The sequence below is a fragment of the Rhinoderma darwinii genome, chromosome 3 (genome assembly GCF_050947455.1).
Source record: "Rhinoderma darwinii isolate aRhiDar2 chromosome 3, aRhiDar2.hap1, whole genome shotgun sequence".
NCBI lineage: Eukaryota > Metazoa > Chordata > Amphibia > Anura > Rhinodermatidae > Rhinoderma > Rhinoderma darwinii.
The window spans coordinates 6,714,532-6,736,669 of record NC_134689.1 but is presented as its reverse complement, the minus strand read 5'-3'; the positions used below and the strand labels follow the sequence as shown (position 1 = coordinate 6,736,669).

Here is a 22,138-nt window from a genome sequence, read left to right as displayed (position 1 = left end):
GAGATGTATAATGTAATGACGTCACGTGTGAGATATATAATGTAATGACGTCACGTGTGAGATGTATAATGTAATGACGTCACGTGTGAGATATATAATGTAATGACGTCACGTGTGAGATGTATAATGTAATGACGTCACGTGTGAGATATATAATGGAATGACGTCACGTGTGAGATGTATAATGTAATGACGTCACGTGTGAGATGTATAATGTAATGACGTCACGTGTGAGATGTATAATGTAATGACGTCACGTGTGAGATATATAATGTAATGACGTCACGTGTGAGATATATAATGTAATGACGTCACGTGTGAGATGTATAATGTGATGACATCACGCGTGAGATATATAATGTAATGACGTCACGCGTGAGATATATAATGTAATATAATGACGTCACGCGTGAGATATATAATGTAATGACGTCACGTGTGAGATATATAATGTAATATGACGTCACGTGTGAGATATATAATGTAATGACGTCACGTGTGAGATATATAATGTAATATGACGTCACGTGTGAGATGTATAATGTAATGACGTCACGTGTGAGATGTATAATGTAATGACGTCACGTGTGAGATGTATAATGTAATGACGTCACGTGTGAGATATATAATGACGTCACGTGTGAGATATATAATGTAATGACGTCACGTGTGAGATGTATAATGTAATGACGTCACGTGTGAGATATATAATGTAATGACGTCACGTGTGAGATGTATAATGTGATGACGTCACGCGTGAGATATATAATGTAATGACGTCACGTGTGAGATATATAATGTAATATAATGACGTCACGCGTGAGATATATAATGTAATGACGTCACGTGTGAGATATATAATGTAATGACGTCACGTGTGAGATATATAATGTAATGACGTCACGTGTGAGATATATAATGTAATGACGTCACGTGTGAGATGTATAATGTGATGACGTCACGCGTGAGATATATAATGTAATGACGTCACGTGTGAGATATATAATGTAATATAATGACGTCACGCGTGAGATATATAATGTAATATAATGACGTCACGTGTGATATATATATAATGTAATGACGTCACGTGTGAGATGTATAATGTAATGACGTCACGTGTGAGATATATAATGTAATGACGTCACGTGTGATATATATAATGTAATGACGTCACGTGTGAGATATATAATGTAATGACGTCACGTGTGAGATATATAATGTAATGACGTCACGTGTGAGATGTATAATGTAATGACGTCACGTGTGAGAGATATAATGTAATGACGTCACGTGTGAGATATATAATATAATGACGTCACGTGTGAGAGATATAATGTAATGACGTCACGTGTGAGAGATATAATGTAATGACGTCACGTGTGATATATATATAATGTAATGACGTCACGTGTGAGATATATATAATGTAATGACGTCACGTGTGAGATATATAATGTAATGACGTCACGTGATATATATAATGTAATGACGTCACGTGTGAGATATATAATGTAATGACGTCACGTGTGAGATATATAATGTAATGACGTCACGTGTGAGATGTATAATGTAATGACGTCACGTGTGAGAGATATAATGTAATGACGTCACGTGTGAGATATATAATATAATGACGTCACGTGTGAGAGATATAATGTAATGACGTCACGTGTGAGAGATATAATGTAATGACGTCACGTGTGATATATATATATAATGTAATGACGTCACGTGTGAGATATATATAATGTAATGACGTCACGTGTGAGATATATAATGTAAAGACGTCACGTGAGATATATAATGTAATGACGTCACGTGTGAGATGTATAATGTAATGACGTCACGTGTGAGATATATAATGTAATGACGTCACGTGTGAGATATATAATGTAATGACGTCACGTGTGAGATGTATAATGTAATGACGTCACGTGTGAGATATATAATGTAATGACGTCACGTGTGAGATATATAATGTAATGACGTCACGTGTGAGATATATAATGTAATGACGTCACGTGTGAGATATATAATATAATGACGTCACGTGTGAGATGTATAATGTAATGACGTCACGTGTGAGATATATAATGTAATGACGTCACGTGTGAGATATATAATGTAATGACGTCACGTGTGAGATATATAATGTAATGACGTCACGTGTGAGATATATAATATAATGACGTCACGTGTGAGAGATATAATGTAATGACGTCACGTGTGAGATGTATAATGTAATGACGTCACGTGTGAGATATATAATATAATGACGTCACGTGTGAGATATATAATATAATGACGTCACGTGTGAGATATAGAATGTAATGACGTCACGTTTTTACAGCTCCCCCCCTGTAGATATCTACAGGGGGGCTGTATGGCGCTAACGCCATACAGCCTTTTTGGCATATCCACAGGGTATGCTCTTAATGTCTGGAAGGGGGCGGTCCCATCCCTGGGACCCTCCATAGATTGGGAGAATGGGGGTCCCCTGACATCATACAGCAATCCCGATAGGAGCGGATGAAGTGGTGGTGCATGCACGCGGTTCTCCCCGTGGCGGTGTACAGAGTTGTGAAACTTTTGGTTGTTCCTATAACTCCCATAAACTACAACGGAGAGCAAGCAGGAGACCCCCAATTCCGCCGATAGGTGGGAGTCCCGGACTCCGCATGTGCTTTGAACGTATACGATTGGAATACCCCTTTATGTTTTTTTGCTGCTCTTCGGTCCAGTGCAATCTGACAACGTGGCCCTTCGACCAGAAATAGTTGTGAGTCCGTGCTTTAAAGGAAAGAAGTGAAGGTGATTCTTTACTGTAAGAGCAGTCACACTATGGAACCCTCTGCCGCTAAAAGTTAAGGTTAAATAAGAAAGATTTTTTTTAAAATGTTTTATTTTTTTTACAAATTTACACAAAAAAAAGCTAAGAAAAAAATAGAAAAAAAGAACTTTATTAAAGGGTGGATTTTAATCCAAATTTAATTTCTTGATATAAACATGAGGCCACTGGTTTTTCATCGTTCCCCCCCCCAACCCCCCGCCATCTCTTAAAATAAGATGCCGTTTCCCAGGAGCCTCTTTATATTTACAATTCATAGAAAAAAAATCCTATAAAGAGGTCAAACGGGTATAAAATCAGTTTGTAACGTCCTTGAGATGAAGGAAATCATGATCGTCCGGCTGAACGCGGAGGGCGCCATCACTGTCTGCCGGTCTTCCCGTTCTCAATGGCGTCAGAGCTGCGGGAACGAAGAAACAAGGAGATCAATATTCATATCCCGTTCGCAAAAGTTCTTTCCCTGATCGCCAGACGCGTGCAATATTTTTTAGCAACAGAATATTGATGTAAAGTACGTCAGCCATGGGGTGGCGTAAGAGGAGCAAAGTGTTAAACGTGTCTAGCAAGATGCTAAAATCATCCAGTGTAACTTCCAGCATCTTTTAACTTCTCTTCATTACATTATTTCTGCTATTTATAGAACCAAAAACACAAAAAAAAACAACAGTATAGACAAAAAAGTTCAGTTGTCACCGGAAACCACCAACAAACTGCTGTTGACGGATCTAGGTTTCTTCAGACTGTGTGAATGTTCATAAATTAGCCAGAAGGTCTGTACCAGTTGTTCATACAAGTCATAAGTAGACTATAAATATACCCACAAGGTCAGTCAACAGCAGTTGGCCTGCTTGTTGATAGTTTCCAGGTAGCAACAGAGCAAAACAATACAAATAAAAAAAAAAAAGGTAACGACTATCTTTTACAAAGAGGTCAGATTTCCCATTTGCCGACTATTTATTAGACTAAAGGACGACATATTTTTTTTTTTGTGATCCTTTAATACAGGCGGAACTTTCATTAAAGGCAAAGTCTACAACCAATAATGATATCCAATATGGAAACACCCGCTCATTTGAATAAATGTAAATATGCAGATACATAAGGTATATAGGAAAACACCTGTATCGCCCCACTCACCCGTTCTCTTCCTTGAGGTGCTGGTATAATTCTGCCTTGTTGTTGACGGAGTTCAGGCGCCCGATAAACTCTTGATGCTTCCTGGAATTTGCAGTATTTATTCTATTGCTCCATAGAGACAGCAGAGACATGGGGCCTGTGGGGGGAGGGGGGATAATAACCAGGAAGAGTTGTCATGGGTGCGTCAACAATGAGGAACCACCCATATATCTGTAAGTATTAGATCAATGGGTAAACCTGTAATATATACCGTACCCTCCGCCACCTTGACAGCCGCCATCTTGACTACGCTGTATGTATATGGTTCCCTCGTAGGTATATTACCACATATATCACAGGTGTCCTATTGGCTAAACTGGGGTAGACCGGTTTGGACAACCCATGTCATGTGACCGCAGTTAGACCACACCCACTCCCGCCACCACCCTCCGGGGCAGCAACCCGTGCCCTCCACAGATTAACCCCCTCAAACACAAAGCGGATAGCGCCCATTGGACGGACTGACCTTTAGACTTCTCTATCGGCGCCACATCCTCCACTGCGATGTGAGGTTTCTTATTGGGGGGCTCCGGCGAATCAGGGGAGTCCTTGATCACCTCCGTCTCCATCAACTCCTCTTTTTCTCGGTCTATTGACGATTTCCTAAAAGCAATGTAAGAATTACGTTAGACGGTCGCGTATTAAAAAGAGACATTAATCCCTACAGTCCCTCCGCTATGCAGATGAACGCAAATCTATCGCTCTCCGGTATCAGCCATTTAATTGGTCTGAAGGGCAGAAAAATCCCTCCCTGCAGGACGACGAATTTTTAGGTCTCCTATTCGTGAAATATTAAAAATGCGCAACCAACAGTGCGTTTATTTTTTTTCGTGACGTTTTGGTTTTTTTTCTTTCGTCTTGTGTTTTTTGGGTCTGTGGCCTGTTTTTTTTTTCAGCAAGAAGTCAATTTGACGTGATTTCAGCTCATTTCTTATCGGATCCCCAAAAAATGCACGCGCCTTGCGTTTTTTTTTTTTACGCTATTTTTCAGAATACATGTGTTGCAAAGAGGAATCTATGAATCACATGATCTGCAATGTGAAAAAAATGACACCTAAAAAAAAAAAAAAAAAAATACAAACGCTGAAAAAAAATAAAAATACATTGGCCTTTTTTTAGATGCGGTTTTTTTGTGTGTTTTTTTTTTTGTAACAATGAAGAATACGGCAAAAAAGTTTGAGTAAAGTTTAAAAAAAATAAAATACAACTTACCGCTCGGACTCCGCCCACTTCTTGTCGTGGTCGTTATCCTTCCCGCCTTTATCAGACTTCTCCTCTTTGTCCTCCCTCTTTCGGCCCCGTTTCTTGCGTTCTTCCTCCTCGGGGGGCTTACTCCGACACGCCTGGAGACACTCCATCACCCGCTGGTGCTTGTCTGAGCTGTTGACGTGCGCTCGGACCAGAGTCTCCAGCTCATTCCACATGATCCGGTACTGCTCGTCCCTGGCGGATCAGAACCACAACAGTCAGAGACGCAACCGGAACCGTCCTCAACATCTAGTACATAAAGAACCCGTTCCAGACGCAAAATAAAATGACAGCTCCCGCAGTGGTAGTCACCCTGCTTTCTCATACTCCTGAATGGCAGGGGACAGATCAGCACATAACGAGGCCGATTACACCGTCATTAATCCAAACGGGTGAGAACCCGGTGGAGGCGGTAAAGGCGGCTGTGCTGGTTGTCACCCAACTTTCCTAGAAACAGATTAACCTAAGAAACCGCAGAGCAAAAACGCTGCATTAGCCAAAAAGACCCCCGCAGCAGACGCCATCGCCCCCCTCCCCCAACTAGGATATCACCAACTCAATCCATCTTTAAATTTTTCTGGCGCTGCGAATCAGCTTTAACGGTTTCATTTGTTGGGCTAGCGCCGTGATCGTCGTGATTATTTTTCTGTGAGCAACGCAGGATTTTATTATTAGTCACATTTTTGCTTTAATTATTTTTTGGCCATTTTTAGGCTTTTTGCTTGTTAAAAAATAAATTTAAAAAAAAACGCCTTTTTTACAATCTAGTTCATTTTTTCTGTTAATATTGATTTATAATAAAATAGACTTTTGATGTGCGATCGTCATTGTCTGCCGTACATTTTGATATATTACACGTCTCTTTTAGGAGAATTGCGTCAGGGCCGGCGTTACTACAATCATTGGCGAGAGCTTTTTCTTTAAACTATTTTGGCTTGTCCCTCAAAAGGTCAGAATAAACATTAGCGGGACTGTATTAGATCATTTTACACTGTAACTGGCGTCGCACAGAACGGGAAATCGGCCCCGATATAGCGACAGGTCACGGTTAGGTCTGCAGCCTCCTGCTACCGGCATCCCACCGATCATGTGACCAGTCACATGACCACCAGAGACAGTGGCGCTGCCTCGATCCTATACACTGCGTTCGTTTAGCGCGGTGTCCACGAATACAGGGAAGACAAAAGCCGTGAAAACCGCTTCTGTCTTCTCTCCAGGATCCCTGGCAATCCCTGACTGCCGGGCGCCCGACATTCAGCTGACCAATCGCTCGGGCAGTAAGCTTAAACCTACACGGTGTATATAAAATCGGGCGGTTCTCCAATGGCTGAACACACTCCGCCTTATAGAGGATATTTAACCAAAATAAGTAGAAGAAAAATGGAGCAGTTGCCCTCAGCAACCAATCAGGTCGCTGCTTTCATTTTCCAGAGGGCCTGAGAAACATGAGAGCTGGAATTTGATTGGTTGCTATGGGCAACAGTTTCACTTTTCGCTAGTTTGGATAAACCTCCCTCATTGCGTGCTATGTAACTAGTGGCCCCCATTTTGTCGCTCTCCAGCTGTGACTATATCCCCCACCATACCCTGACCAACTACGACTGCGCTATTACTACGGTGCCGAGCAAGCACGAAAAAGTGCCGACGACCACACTTTGGGGGTCACCAGTAACTCAACCCCTTCTTTCGGTCCTTAAGGAAGCAAACATCTTTTTAGGTTTTTAATTTTCGCATTTCGTAAGCCAGAACATCGTTTTTGTCGATTTGCAGCCGTACGAGGACTTTCGACTTTTTTTTTTTTACGTTTTACATTTTGCGTCCTTCACCATACGGTATAAATAAGGCTTCGTTCACATATCCGTTAGGGCTCCGTTCCGATGGAATCAATACCGTACTCGACTGCGCTATTAATTTCGTCAAAACGACAGATCCCTTGCACAATGGAGACAAACGGAAACAATGGTCACCGGATCGGTCACCACTGAAATCAACGTTGCGTTAGTCAGGGCTCCGTTCCAACGGAACAAGAGCCTGACGCAGATGTGAACGAAGCCGGCACGTTCGCTTAATTTCACGGGGTCGATACAATTATGGCAATCCCAAATTGATATATTTTTTATTTCACTACTTTTGCACAAGTGCGGGATAAATATTGCGTTCATTTCATAGAACGGTTCGTTACGGATGCAGCGAGACAAATGCGTATTTTATTTATCTATTATTTTGACATCATACAATAAACCCTTTAATAATATCGGTTTTCTGGATTTCTCTCTTTAGATTTTTAAACATTTTATTTTATTTTTAGCCCCGCTAGACTATTGGGTCCTGTTCACACAGTTTTTTTTTTAAGCGCAATTTTTGATGTGGAAACCGCGCCAAAAAACATCCGATATCGCCTCCTTCCCATTGATTTCAATGGGAGGCGTTGGCGTTATTCCCGAAAAAAAACGCTTATGGGGAAAAAAAGTGTCATGCCCTTTCTTCGTGCATTTCCGTCTCTGACCTCCCATTTCACGCCGTTTTTTGCCCGCAGCGCTAAATAAAAATACAGATTTTTCCACCTACAAGAACCTGTGTGAACCGGGCTTTAGATCTCTTCTATAACACACAGGAACACTTATGTATTGCAGTATATAATGCCCGTCCGCTCACCGCTGAATAGGTGTACCAATATGGCCGACCAGGCGGCTTTCATTAGACCCCAGAGCTGACGAGGCATCAACATTCTGGGATCGCGTGGCGGGGGTGCCGATGGTAATAAACAGCCCCCCCCCCCCCCACCTGCTCTGTTACGCTTTAGCGAACCCTACACCTGTGCCAGCGGGACATGATACAACCATCAGCTGGTTGGCACTAGGAGGTTCCTAATAAATAAGGACTATACCTCTTTGGCCCTTTGCCCCTGGTTCCGGCAGTAGATATCGGAAGGGGGTCATTCTTCCTCTCCATGTCCACCAGGTTGTAGATGGTCTTCTGACAGTTCAGCACGTCGTCCTCAGTTAGAGCCTCCTTTACAATGAGGCTGGCGAGGGGCACCACCTGCGGAAGAGATGGGGGGGGGGGGTGGTGACCTTATTTCTCCTACTGAACCCCGTCGTATGGTTTCTATACACACAGCCCTCACTTACCGCCTGCATGTTGAATATGGTGGTCTGGGAGATGATCATGGGCCAGTAGCGGGTATATCTCTCCAGCTGGCCCATTGCCCTCTCCAGGGGAACCTCCACTGTGCCGTCCAGTTTATAGCGGGTCTCTAGGAACGGCATGAGCCGGTTCTCTCTCATGAACTCCCCAAAGTCCTAAAAACCAAGCAATTAACCCGTTATATACCGTGAAAATATCAGAGGACCTAGAACGGCGGAGAAAAAAAATTCTGTTCACGGGTGGGACGGATTCTAGAAAAACTGGATGACCACCCCCGCTGTCATGGCAACCTTACGGATTGTCACCCACTTTCCCACGGAACAGAATTTTCACAACTTTTGGTGTAGTGACCCTTTAAGGAGCCCCCAAAAATCATCATTAAAAAAAAGTTTTCCCACTAATAACATATCACCGATCCACAAAAAATGGATAATAGATGCTGGATCGGTGGTGGGGGGGGGGGGGGGAAGACTACTGGGACCCCCAGTGGTCACTATAATGGAGGAACCCAGCTTTCCTAAAGCCTCAACTCTGCCTAGACATGCAAGTTTGCCATTCAGGAGTGAGAGAAAGCTGGGTGAACAGCGTACCGTAATCCTGTAATCGGTGACTCTCCCGCCGCAGCCCTCACTTATTGACGGAGGGTCCTCCAGTATAGAGCGGGAGCTGCTCAATACGTGCAGGAAGATTTCCCCGCCGTGACTGCTCAGCATGTGACTAATGACTTTGGAACCGGATTTCCGCGGCTGTTCCAAAAGCACCGACCGACCTGCGAGGAAATAAATCGTAGAATGTAAAACACAGAGTAAGACCCCTCTAGTCCGGCAGCGCACGGCCTGGATCCTGCGTACAACAAGAATAGTCCGACCTCTCACCATTTAACAGGAAATTAGTAAGGCAGGAAGACGGCCGGCTGTTCACGTCTACCGGGGAGATCCGGAACGCTCCAGTACAGTAATGCAGCTCTACGGGAAGGAGAACAAAAACCAAACGTATTAGAACGCACTTCAGGTAGTCACAGCCCCGCCCCGTTTACAACCCTAACTACAGGTGATTGGCCAAGATCATCCATGACAACTTCCTAATAAACAAGTTTGAGCTGTGACAGGTGATCCCTCTTGGCCAATTAGCTAGCTTCCCAATAACGTGGCTAAACGTGACTTAATACGCTCTACTCACCCACACTGTTCGTCCTGGGCGTGCACCATTTTAAAGTGACTGTCTCTTTAAGAGTGGCTTCTCGGCTGTTACTGACATATCCATCTCCTAAGAGGCAAAAGAGATTGATTGTGCATCTTAAAATTCTAATATTCCAGGGTTGCAGACATTTTTTTTCTTGTCCCCTTTAATCTCCTGCCCAAGTAGATAGAACACTATGTAGCCCTCTGAACTTTCTGAGCAGCACAGAGTATTTAAGGAAAGAATTGTCCTGATCTTAGTGAGGACAGGACCGTGTGTCACAGGGCCATGAAGCGAGAAAGGAAATGGGAACATGTTGGAGGTCACAGATAGTGGATGGAGCAGGGTCCTCTAAGAAGCACAGAGTATTTCAGGAGAGGAGTGAGCCCATGAGACTAGGTTAGTGAGGACAGCGTTGTATATGCCAGAGGGAGTGTTGTGAGGAGGGGGATGGAGACAAGTGGGAAGTTACAGACAGAGGAAATGCACAGAGTATTTCAGCAAGGACGTTTGCTAGTCTTGTGGGAGGCAGAATATTACAGGAGAGGAGTGGGTGAATCTGGGGATTATATGGTTCTATGAGATGAGGAGGGAAATGGAAGCAAGTGGGAGGACATAGATTGCGGATTGCATAGTTGGAGGGGCAAGGGTATCCAGCAGCACAGAGTATTTCAGGAGGAGTGCGCTGATCTAGTGTGGGGGGAAGAGACCTGACCTGTCCATGTGAGGATGTTCGTGAGGACAGGGCTGCATGTGACAGGAGCAGCGTCATGTGCCCTACACAGTAAGGAGCAGGTATGTCAAGCAGCACAGAGTATTTCAGGAGAGGAGTGTGCTGGTCTTGTAGGTTGCAAAGACTTGTCCTCTCATGTGATGATGTTAGTGAGGACAGGGCTGATTGTGACAGGAGCAGCGTCATGAGCCCTACACAGTAAGGAGCAGGATTGCCGGAAGCACAGAGTATTTCAGGATAGGAGCGTGCTGACCTTGGAGAGCAGTGACCATTTAAGCGATCTTAGTGGTGACAGGAAAAAGCAGTTAATGGTGTTTGCAGGTGTATGGAGACAAGTTAGAGGTGATAGACTGAAAGAGGAAGTAACAGAATTCTAAGCAGCACAGAGTATTTCAGGAAAAGAGTGCGCAGATCTTGTGGGGGCCGTGCCCTTTCCGTTTGCATGGACGAATGCAATGTACCTGCAGAAAGATCAGAGAGGCTACAGGGCATTTCCTGGAGAACATACCACTTTTAATAAACTCGTAGTGCGCCTCCTTGTGGTGAAGAAGTTCCACGTCGTAGTTGGCTGAAGTGTTGGCGTGTTGTTCTTCCTTCATACATGGAAACACAAAAAAAAGGAGAGAAGAAATGAAACCAACACCTGAAAAGCAGCAGGTAAACTGGGGAGATGCCGTGAGGGTCATGTACGGAGAGCAGCGGCGCCCACCACGGTACAGGCGACACCGCTGCTACCAACTACTCTGCTCCTAATATCATGGGAAATTCTGGCTAAGATACAAAGAGCAAGTGTAGATTAAGAATAACAGCACAAAAGAAACGTATAAATGGTAAAACATAAGACAAAAAGCATTTCCCCCTAAAATAAAAATATTCCATTTCCAAGTCATTGAGTCACTCGGTTGATACAACTTCTATTCAGTCATTTCTAAGTTCTATCTGTTTCTGGGAAAGCTGGGTGACAAACAACTCCAATGTGTGATCGGTGGGGCGAGAACGAAGAGGCGGCAGCGGCCTGCCATACCCAACAGCGACACCCGCGTGCATGTGGCCATGTGTGGTACTGCAGCTCAGACCAGGTAAGTGAACAGGACTGATTCTCAGGACCAGACACAGCGGCTCGGACCAGTGCGTTGCTGCGGGTCTGTACTGCAAAGAAGGGGTTAATGCGTTACGTTGAGCGCCGCTGCTCCTTCATTCTGCTGGTTAATGGGGTCCCGCAACGATCAAAGTCTCCGGAAATCCCCTATAAATGGTCATGCATCCCATGGGAGTCTTGGAAAGCTGGGTGGAAAGTAATACCACCATATTGACGGTCACTCAGCTTTCCCAGAAACAGATTCAAATTTTTTTTTTATTATAGGGGCAAATGCGCTTTGAGTGATGATTTCAATACACTGCAAATAGAAGATTTTCAGCAATAGGGCATTATGGGTATTTTTTTTTTATTTTTTTTTACCAGGCAGACGCCATTCTTATATTTCATATTTAATGTTAGTTTTCGAAGACGCGAGGCTCCGGGCACAGGTTAGATCGGTTACACACACGGGAGGGTATAAAACGGGCAAAAACACACGAGAAGACACCACAGTACACAAGAGGGGGGAGAATTCTACGCAGCGGGGGAGGGGGGATTTTGTTTTTTTATATAGAGATGAATGTTCTTGTAATAGAATGTAAGCAGGAAAACAAATCTTATCCGGCAACACATTCTAGGGGTTATATATTTGCTTGTATTGGGGGGAGAGGCGGTTTCCAAAATGTACTAACCTGATCACAGACACTGATTGTGGGCTAGTAAAAAACAGAAAAATATGATATGGAGAGGAAAAAAAAACTAAAAACAAAAAGAAATAATAAGAAATAATAATAATATAAAAAAAAAATGAAAATAGTTTTCGAAAGAAGTTAAAAGAAGCACATCGGGGGAGGGGGCAGGGCGGCCTTACCTTCATGGGGATGTTGGTGATCGTGGTGGAGGCCAGGTCAAAGTGGAGCTGGACCAGGTGGTTTAGTTTGGTGGCAAGATGTCTGCCGGCACGGACGCTGTGGACCTCGCTGGTCAATACTGAGGACAGCTGGGAAAGGAGCATAGTAATAAGGGAAGGTTCATCCACGTGGTCCTGACAGAGCTCCAAGTCAATGCACAGCCATAGAATTACAGAATAAAAATTCTGTCTTCCTGCAGTCACCACTAGGGGAGCTCACTGCATACAGATATATATAGATCCCATAAAGTTACATAATAACATTGTCACTACCTACAGCCACCACTAGGAGGAGCTCACTACATAGATATATACAGCTCTCAGAGCTACATGATAAAATTCTATCTTCCTGCAGTCACCACTAGGGGGAGCTCACTGCATACAGATATATATAGATCCCATAGAGTTACAGAATAACATTGTCACTACCTACAGCCACCACTAGGAGGAGCTCACTACATACAGATATATACAGCTCCCATTCAATGACATGATAAGATTCTGCTACCCGCAGCCACCACTAGGGGGAGCTCACTGCCCACCGTGTTATTGAGTGCAATGTATAATCAATATGTAGTGGGCTCCCTCTAGTGGTGGCTGCAGGTAGACAGGATTTTCCCTGTGTTGTCCTAATTCCTAAAACGGTCTATTCCACCTATTGATCTTTTAAAGAGAAAGTTGGGTCACCATTATAAGCACCCACATTGCTCACTACCCAACTTTCATGGGGTCCTGAATGGCAAATCTGCCTAGTTATGTAATCAAATCTAAGGCAGATTTACAATTTAGTGGTCCAGAACAGATAGGGCGACAACTCTTGTAACCACAGCCATTTTGGTAGTCACCCAGCTTACCCAAAAACAGATAAAAATTATATTTAACAGGAGGCGACGGCTTGAGGATTCATATTTACTTGAGATTTAGGGTAGGATGTGGGGTGTTGGGGGGGGGGGGGGGTCACATAACTTACTTCCTTTTTGGGGCGATCTGATACGAGGCTGTCGTCACCGACCGGATACGTGTGAATTAGCACCAGCTCACATTTCTGGATCTGCATGAGACTTAAGCAGACGTGGATTATTAATGTCTGTGCTTGGCAGGTACATAAGGGGTTACAGGGGGAATAAGTGCAGTGTGGGGGGGACTTACTGGTCCGAGCCGGCCGCCAGCTTGTTGTGTTCATGTATCGTCTCACTGACGCAATCCTCCAACATCTGCACGTGACTGTCACTGGAAAGACAGAGATGGATAGATAGAGAGAGACCCAATGTGACCGTGTGACCCTCAGCCCTAAATCACCTGAGACCTGAAACATGAGGGTCCCCTTTCCAGCACGATACTGCCCTGCCAACACTTCTGAAGCTCGCCATACAAGTAAGGGGAGGGGGGTGGGGGACATGACTGCTCCCCAATAGCACAGGTCAGGGAAAAAAATGGGCATGTAGGACGTCCGACAACCCAAGACAGAATGATACGGATATGCCCTGGCTAATTCAGACCCTAGGGCAAATTAATACAGAAACTCCACCCAATGCCCCCTAGGGCAGAGTGACAAGGAACTGCCCCATAACAAAGAGCTGTGACAAGTATCGGCCCCCTGACTCCAATAGCCAGTGATACAGATTGCTCTTTTCCGTCCTCATCATAGGGGAGAGTGACACTGAGGAGGGACCCCCAATAAGTGCCGACCATTCATCATCAGAGTATTATTGTTCTGGGGTCCCCCCCCCCGGTTTCTCTGTATAGAAGAGTCTATATAGGGGATGTACCTTTTCGCATTGGTCAGGCAGATGATCCTCCCTCTGTTCGCCACGCGTTCTGCGTTCTCTATTAGCGTCGTCCGGGACTCGTGCTGATACTCTGTAATTTTACATAACGCTTCTACGGCGGCCACCAGTCCGTGCAGAATGCTGCAACACTCAGGGTCAGCGCGGGGGTTTGGGGGTCCGATTGTGGCTAAGGCCGCCATTAACTGAAGAAGAGAAAAGTCAGTTCATTATAATAGTACTCGAGTGTTATAAGAGGAGCGGCTGATATCAGTCACATATATGATGTAATGTCTCTGGAGGATATAATAGTGCTGGAGTGATATAAGAGGAGCAGCTGATATCAGTCACATATGATGTAATGTCTCTGGAGGATATAATAGTGCTGGAGTGATATAAGAGGAGCAGCTGATATCAGTCACATATGATGTAATGCCTCTGGAGGATATAATAGTGCTGGAGTGTTATAAGAGGAGCAGCTGATATCAGTCACACATATGATGTAATGTCTCTGGAGGATATAATAGTGCTGGAGTGATATAAGAGGAGCGGCTGATATCAGTCACACATATGATGTAATGTCTCTGGAGGATATAATAGTACTGGAGTGTTATAAGGGGAGCGGCTGATATCAGTCACATATGATGTAATGTCTCTGGAGGATATAATAGTACTGGAGTGTTATAAGAGGAGCGGCTGATATCAGTCACACACATGATGTAATGTCTCTGGAGGATATAATAGTGCTGGAGTGATATAAGAGGAGCGGCTGATATCAGTCACATATGATGTAATGTCTCTGGAGGATATAATAGTACTGGAGTGTTATAAGAGGAGCGGCTGATATCAGTCACACATATGATGTAATGTCTCTGGAGGATATAATAGTACTGGAGTGATATAAGAGGAGCGGCTGATATCAGTCACATATGATGTAATGTCTCTGGAGGATATAATAGTACTGGAGTGATATAAGAGGAGCGGCTGATATCAGTCACATATGATGTAATGTCTCTGGAGGATATAATAGTACTCGAGTGTTATAAGAGGAGCGGCTGATATCAGTCACATATGATGTAATGTCTCTGGAGGATATAATGGTACTGGAGTGATATAAGAGGAGCGGCTGATATCAGTCACATATGATGTAATGTCTCTGGAGGATATAATAGTGCTGGAGTGTTATAAGAGGAGCGGCTGATATCAGTCACATATGATGTAATGTCTCTGGAGGATATAATAGTACTGGAGTGATATAAGAGGAGCGGCTGATATCAGTCACATATGATGTAATGTCTCTGGAGGATATAATAGTGCTGGAGTGATATAAGAGGAGCAGCTGATATCAGTCACATATGATGTAATGTCTCTGGAGGATATAATAGTGCTGGAGTGATATAAGAGGAGCAGCTGATATCAGTCACACATATGATGTAATGTCTCTGGAGGATATAATAGTGCTGGAGTGATATAAGAGGAGCGGCTGATATCAGTCACATATGATGTAATGTCTGGAGGATATAATAGTACTGGAGTGATATAAGAGGAGCGGCTGATATCAGTCACATATGATGTAATGTCTCTGGGGGATATAATAGTACTGGAGTGATATAAGAGGAGCGGCTGATATCAGTCACACATATGATGTAATGTCTCTGGGGGATATAATAGTGCTGGAGTGATATAAGAGGAGCAGCTGATATCAGTCACACATATGATGTAATGTCTCTGGAGGATATAATAGTGCTGGAGTGATATAAGAGGAGCGGCTGATATCAGTCACACATATGATGTAATGTCTCTGGAGGATATAATAGTACTGGAGTGTTATAAGGGGAGCGGCTGATATCAGTCACATATGATGTAATGTCTCTGGAGGATATAATAGTACTGGAGTGTTATAAGAGGAGCGGCTGATATCAGTCACACACATGATGTAATGTCTCTGGAGGATATAATAGTGCTGGAGTGATATAAGAGGAGCGGCTGATATCAGTCACATATGATGTAATGTCTCTGGAGGATATAATAGTACTGGAGTGTTATAAGAGGAGCGGCTGATATCAGTCACACATATGATGTAATGTCTCTGGAGGATATAATAGTACTGGAGTGATATAAGAGGAGCGGCTGATATCAGTCACATATGATGTAATGTCTCTGGAGGATATAATAGTACTGGAGTGATATAAGAGGAGCGGCTGATATCAGTCACATATGATGTAATGTCTCTGGAGGATATAATAGTACTCGAGTGTTATAAGAGGAGCGGCTGATATCAGTCACATATGATGTAATGTCTCTGGAGGATATAATGGTACTGGAGTGATATAAGAGGAGCGGCTGATATCAGTCACATATGATGTAATGTCTCTGGAGGATATAATAGTGCTGGAGTGTTATAAGAGGAGCGGCTGATATCAGTCACATATGATGTAATGTCTCTGGAGGATATAATAGTACTGGAGTGATATAAGAGGAGCGGCTGATATCAGTCACATATGATGTAATGTCTCTGGAGGATATAATAGTGCTGGAGTGATATAAGAGGAGCAGCTGATATCAGTCACATATGATGTAATGTCTCTGGAGGATATAATAGTGCTGGAGTGATATAAGAGGAGCAGCTGATATCAGTCACACATATGATGTAATGTCTCTGGAGGATATAATAGTGCTGGAGTGATATAAGAGGAGCGGCTGATATCAGTCACATATGATGTAATGTCTGGAGGATATAATAGTACTGGAGTGATATAAGAGGAGCGGCTGATATCAGTCACATATGATGTAATGTCTCTGGGGGATATAATAGTACTGGAGTGATATAAGAGGAGCGGCTGATATCAGTCACACATATGATGTAATGTCTCTGGGGGATATAATAGTGCTGGAGTGATATAAGAGGAGCAGCTGATATCAGTCACACACATGATGTAATGTCTCTGGAGGATATAATAGTGCTGGAGTGTTATAAGAGGAGCGGCTGATATCAGTCACATATGATGTAATGTCTCTGGAGGATATAATAGTACTGGAGTGATATAAGAGGAGCGGCTGATATCAGTCACACATATGATGTAATGTCTCTGGAGGATATAATAGTACTGGAGTGATATAAGAGGAGCGGCTGATATCAGTCACACATATGATGTAATGTCTCTGGAGGATATAATAGTACTGGAGTGATATAAGAGGAGTGGCTGATATCAGTCACACATATGATGTAATGTCTCTGGAGGATATAATAGTACTGGAGTGTTATAAGAGGAGCGGCTGATATCAGTCACATATGATGTAATGTCTCTGGAGGATATAATAGTACTGGAGTGTTATAAGAGGAGCGGCTGATATCAGTCACATATGATGTAATGTCTCTGGAGGATATAATAGTACTGGAGTGATATAAGAGGAGCGGCTGATATCAGTCACATATATGATGTAATGTCTCTGGAGGATATAATAGTGCTGGAGTGTTATAAGAGGAGAGGCTGATATCAGTCACACATATAATGTAATGTCTCTGGAGGATATAATAGTACTGGAGTGATATAAGAGGAGCGGCTGATATCAGTCACATATGATGTAATGTCTCTGGGGGATATAATAGTACTGGAGTGATATAAGAGGAGCGGCTGATATCAGTCACACATATGATGTAATGTCTCTGGAGGATATAATAGTGCTGGAGTGTTATAAGAGGAGCAGCTGATATCAGTCACATATGATGTAATGTCTGGAGGATATAATAGTGCTGGAGTGTTATAAGAGGAGCGGCTGATATCAGTCACATATGATGTAATGTCTGGAGGATATAATAGTGCTGGAGTGATATAAGAGGAGCCGCTGATATCAGTCACACATGATGTAATGTCTCTGGAGGATATAATAGTGCTGGAGTGATATAAGAGGAGCGGCTGATATCAGTCACACATATGATGTAATGTCTCTGGAGGATATAATAGTACTGGATGTTATAAGAGGAGCGGCTGATATCAGTCACACATATGATGTAATGTCTCTGGAGGATATAATAGTACTGGAGTGTTATAAGAGGAGCGGCTGATATCAGTCACATATGATGTAATGTCTCTGGAGGATATAATAGTACTGGAGTGTTATAAGAGGAGCGGCTGATATCAGTCACATATGATGTAATGTCTCTGGAGGATATAATAGTACTGGAGTGATATAAGAGGAGCTGCTGATATCAGTCACACATATGATGTAATGTCTCTGGAGGATATAATAGTGCTGGAGTGATATAAGAGGAGCGGCTGATATCAGTCACACATATGATGTAATGTCTCTGGGGGATATAATAGTACTGGAGTGATATAAGAGGAGCGGCTGATATCAGTCACATATGATGTAATGTCTCTGGAGGATATAATAGTCCTGGAGTGATATAAGAGGAGCGGCTGATATCAGTCACACATATGATGTAATGTCTCTGGAGGATATAATAGTGCTGGAGTGATATAAGAGGAGCGGCTGATATCAGTCACACATATGATGTAATGTCTGGAGGATATAATAGTACTGGAGTGATATAAGAGGAGCGGCTGATATCAGTCACATATGATGTAATGTCTCTGGAGGATATAATAGTACTGGAGTGTTATAAGAGGAGCGGCTGATATCAGTCACACATATGATGTAATGTCTCTGGAGGATATAATAGTACTGGAGTGATATAAGAGGAGCGGCTGATATCAGTCACATATGATGTAATGTCTCTGGAGGATATAATAGTGCTGGAGTGATATAAGAGGAGCGGCTGATATCAGTCACATATGATGTAATGTCTCTGGAGGATATAATAGTACTGGAGTGATATAAGAGGAGCCGCTGATATCAGTCACACATGATGTAATGTCTCTGGAGGATATAATAGTACTGGAGTGATATAAGAGGAGCGGCTGATATCAGTCACACATATGATGTAATGTCTCTGGAGGATATAATAGTGCTGGAGTGATATAAGAGGAGCGGCTGATATCAGTCACATATGATGTAATGTCTCTGGAGGATATAATAGTACTGGAGTGATATAAGAGGAGCGGCTGATATCAGTCACATATGATGTAATGTCTCTGGAGGATATAATAGTACTGGAGTGTTATAAGAGGAGCGGCTGATATCAGTCACATATGATGTAATGTCTCTGGAGGATATAATAGTGGTGGAGTGTTATAAGAGGAGCGGCTGATATCAGTCACATATGATGTAATGTCTCTGGAGGATATAATAGTGCTGGAGTGATATAAGAGGAGCGGCTGATATCAGTCACACATATGATGTAATGTCTCTGGAGGATATAATAGTACTGGAGTGATATAAGAGGAGCGGCTGATATCAGTCACATATGATGTAATGTCTCTGGAGGATATAATAGTACTGGAGTGATATAAGAGGAGCGGCTGATATCAGTCACATATGATGTAATGTCTCTGGAGGATATAATAGTGCTGGAGTGATATAAGAGGAGCGGCTGATATCAGTCACACATGATGTAATGTCTCTGGAGGATATAATAGTGCTGGAGTGATATAAGAGGAGCCGCTGATATCAGTCACACATGATGTAATGTCTCTGGAGGATATAATAGTACTGGAGTGATATAAGAGGAGCGGCTGATATCAGTCACATATGATGTAATGTCTCTGGAGGATATAATAGTACTGGAGTGATATAAGAGGAGCGGCTGATATCAGTCACATATGATGTAATGTCTCTGGAGGATATAATAGTACTGGAGTGATATAAGAGGAGCGGCTGATATCAGTCACATATGATGTAATGTCTCTGGAGGATATAATAGTACTGGAGTGATATAAGAGGAGCGGCTGATATCAGTCACATATGATGTAATGTCTGGAGGATATAATAGTGCTGGAGTGATATAAGAGGAGCGGCTGATATCAGTCACATATGATGTAATGTCTCTGGAGGATATAATAGTACTGGAGTGATATAAGAGGAGCGGCTGATATCAGTCACATATGATGTAATGTCTGGAGGATATAATAGTACTGGAGTGATATAAGAGGAGCGGCTGATATCAGTCACATATATGATGTAATGTCTCTGGAGGGTCTCATCACCGGAGATATGTGGTATAAAATAGTGATCATGGGGGAGGGGAGGTTTCCGCAGTTCCAGTCGCTCATTCTAATAAAAAACCACTAGTGTCAGTCTCTCCTCAGCCTGAAATCAGGGAGCAGCAATGAACCTCCATGTCCTTCGGGTGACCTGTGCACCAATTTATCATCACGTAAAGACCTTCTTTTGCCATCAGTGAATGGGAACATTATCCTAGACCTGAACAGGACAGGTGTTGAGCCTCTGCGTGTAAACAGTTTCTATTCACTAGCAGCAAGCAGAGTGCCTTTCTTCACAAGCCTCACCTCTTGAAGATTCTGATCTTCCTGGGTCCATGAGTTTAATATCCGGGAGCAGGAATCACTGACTATGAAATTCACCTGTAAATGACAAACGGATCACGTTTAGTTCTGAGCCTTCGTTTATTGCTATTAATATTCTAGATAAAAACGGGAACATTAAAGACATAAACTGTGTAATAATTGGTTGGTGCCAGGAGAGGAACTTCAAGTTCCTGGGCCCTAAAGCAAAGTATCTACCAAAGAACCATATTTATAGAACTGCTGCCCAGAGGAGCAACTGGGTCCCCACAGGAACCAGGGCCACGGGTGACTACAATCTCAGCATCCCCCACAACTGCATCTTTCCTCCAGAAGAGGAGCCTTACCAATTTCTTGAATGGAAATATATCATACATGATCCTGCAGTACTCCATCGACGCCTCCACTGCGCACGTCCAGAGGGACTTGGAGATGGGGGCCAGAGGGATGATTCCTTGGGTGCGGTTTTTCGTCAACATATCAAACTCCACATGTTGTCTGCAGGATTCTGCCATGTACGGGCAGCGGTCCACCACAAACACCGTCTTGTGAGACTCCGAAAACACCTTCATCCTGTCCCCTAGAAGAGAGAGAAGGCGTCAAAGTGCGGCCACGTTTCCTGCCAGCCGCAGAGAGCGCTCCGCCGGATACCCAGAAAACCGTACAACGCCGCCAGCCTCTCCTGCGGAGCTCCGGAGAAAATACACCAGATAGAAATTCGGTTCATTGGGTCTATCTGTTCCAGGAAAAGCTGGGTACATCCAATATGGCCGCCACAATTAAACTTCTGTTAATCACTCAGCTTTCTTAGAGCCCTGAACAGCAACAGGGGGATACGTCCAGTATAACTAGCCATTCAGGACCGCAGGAAAGCTGGGTGACAACTATCACGACCGCTACATTTATTTCCCGTCATAACGCCAATGGATCTTATCAGCAGATTATAAACAGATCTCCGGTTTAAATTTTGCGCCATTTGGGATGCGCAAATTCGGCTGGGTGATGCGCAACGCGGCCATTTCCACAAACTTCAATAGGGTTGTGAGCATCAAGAGACATCATCGTGGAGGAACTGCGTGAACAGGGCGCAATCGTCGCGAAACATTGAATTCCGTAGATGGTGGAGTCAAAATTTGTGAACATTTGAAAATATCGACTAAAGCCACAGAAAAAAAGTGGCGCAAATCCCGTAACGAGCTCTTACATACAGATCTGGATTTACAGGAAGTGTCGAATAAAGAAATATTCTAAAAATAACCAAAGCTGCAACAATGTATCAAAAAACAAACAAACACCTGAACATGTAGCGGATTGTAACAATGTATCACAGGCTGAGCGGATGGAACGACTAGAATCACCTGCTGAGAGCTCCCAGGAACTGTGAAGAGAAGGGGGATCACATTGTACCGCAGGGCACAGACTGGGGGATGTTTCTCCCCTTCAGGTCTCCTTCCTAAGCCTCGCAGTGACAGCCCCGCACCCCGGTGTCCCCCACACTCTGCGCGCTCTCACAGGCCAGGGCCGACTACCACTTCCATAGACGACGCCTTCGCGTTGTCGCCTTTTTTGGTCTCAGCCGCTAGCGGTAAATGACCCTACGTCACTGGGTGTCGCGTTGCGCAGGC

At 43.5% G+C, this 22,138-nt stretch overlaps 1 protein-coding gene across 2 annotated transcripts; it reads right to left on the bottom strand.

Moving 5' to 3' along the window:
- Positions 1-2,947: 2,947 nt before the first annotated feature.
- Positions 2,948-22,118, bottom strand: INTS13 (integrator complex subunit 13). Of its 2 annotated transcripts, XM_075855771.1 has the most exons (18): positions 21,872-22,118; positions 20,861-21,093; positions 20,499-20,573; positions 14,092-14,294; positions 13,472-13,552; positions 13,293-13,383; positions 12,284-12,412; positions 12,105-12,128; positions 10,843-10,927; positions 9,602-9,688; positions 9,298-9,387; positions 9,013-9,191; positions 8,407-8,577; positions 8,163-8,317; positions 5,240-5,470; positions 4,494-4,630; positions 3,989-4,124; positions 2,948-3,251 (listed from the first exon to the last, which is right to left on the bottom strand). In XM_075855771.1, exons 2-18 carry the CDS (start codon positions 21,083-21,085, stop codon positions 3,212-3,214), a joined length of 2,139 nt encoding a protein of 712 aa, XP_075711886.1. In that variant the 5' UTR covers positions 21,086-21,093; positions 21,872-22,118; the 3' UTR covers positions 2,948-3,211. The 2 variants fall into 2 exon arrangements, with proteins under 2 accessions (XP_075711886.1, XP_075711888.1); XM_075855773.1 differs by lacking the exon at positions 12,105-12,128 and having other exon boundaries at positions 21,872-22,117.
- Between the last annotated feature and the right edge of the window lie 20 nt (positions 22,119-22,138).

What these genes read in the sequence shown, in the direction of transcription:
- INTS13 (XM_075855771.1), bottom strand. Translation starts at nt 21,085, where the DNA reads ATGAAGGTGTTTTCGGAGTCTCACAAGACGGTGTTTGTGGTGGACCGC. An exon ending in TGCCTGACCAATGCGAAAAG is followed by an intron (nt 13,553 to 14,091) that starts GTACATCCCCTA and finishes CTGTCTTTCCAG; the next exon opens with TGACAGTCACGTGCAGATGT. An exon ending in AGGGGCAAAGGGCCAAAGAG is followed by an intron (nt 5,471 to 8,162) that starts GTATAGTCCTTA and finishes CTGATCCGCCAG; the next exon opens with GGACGAGCAGTACCGGATCA.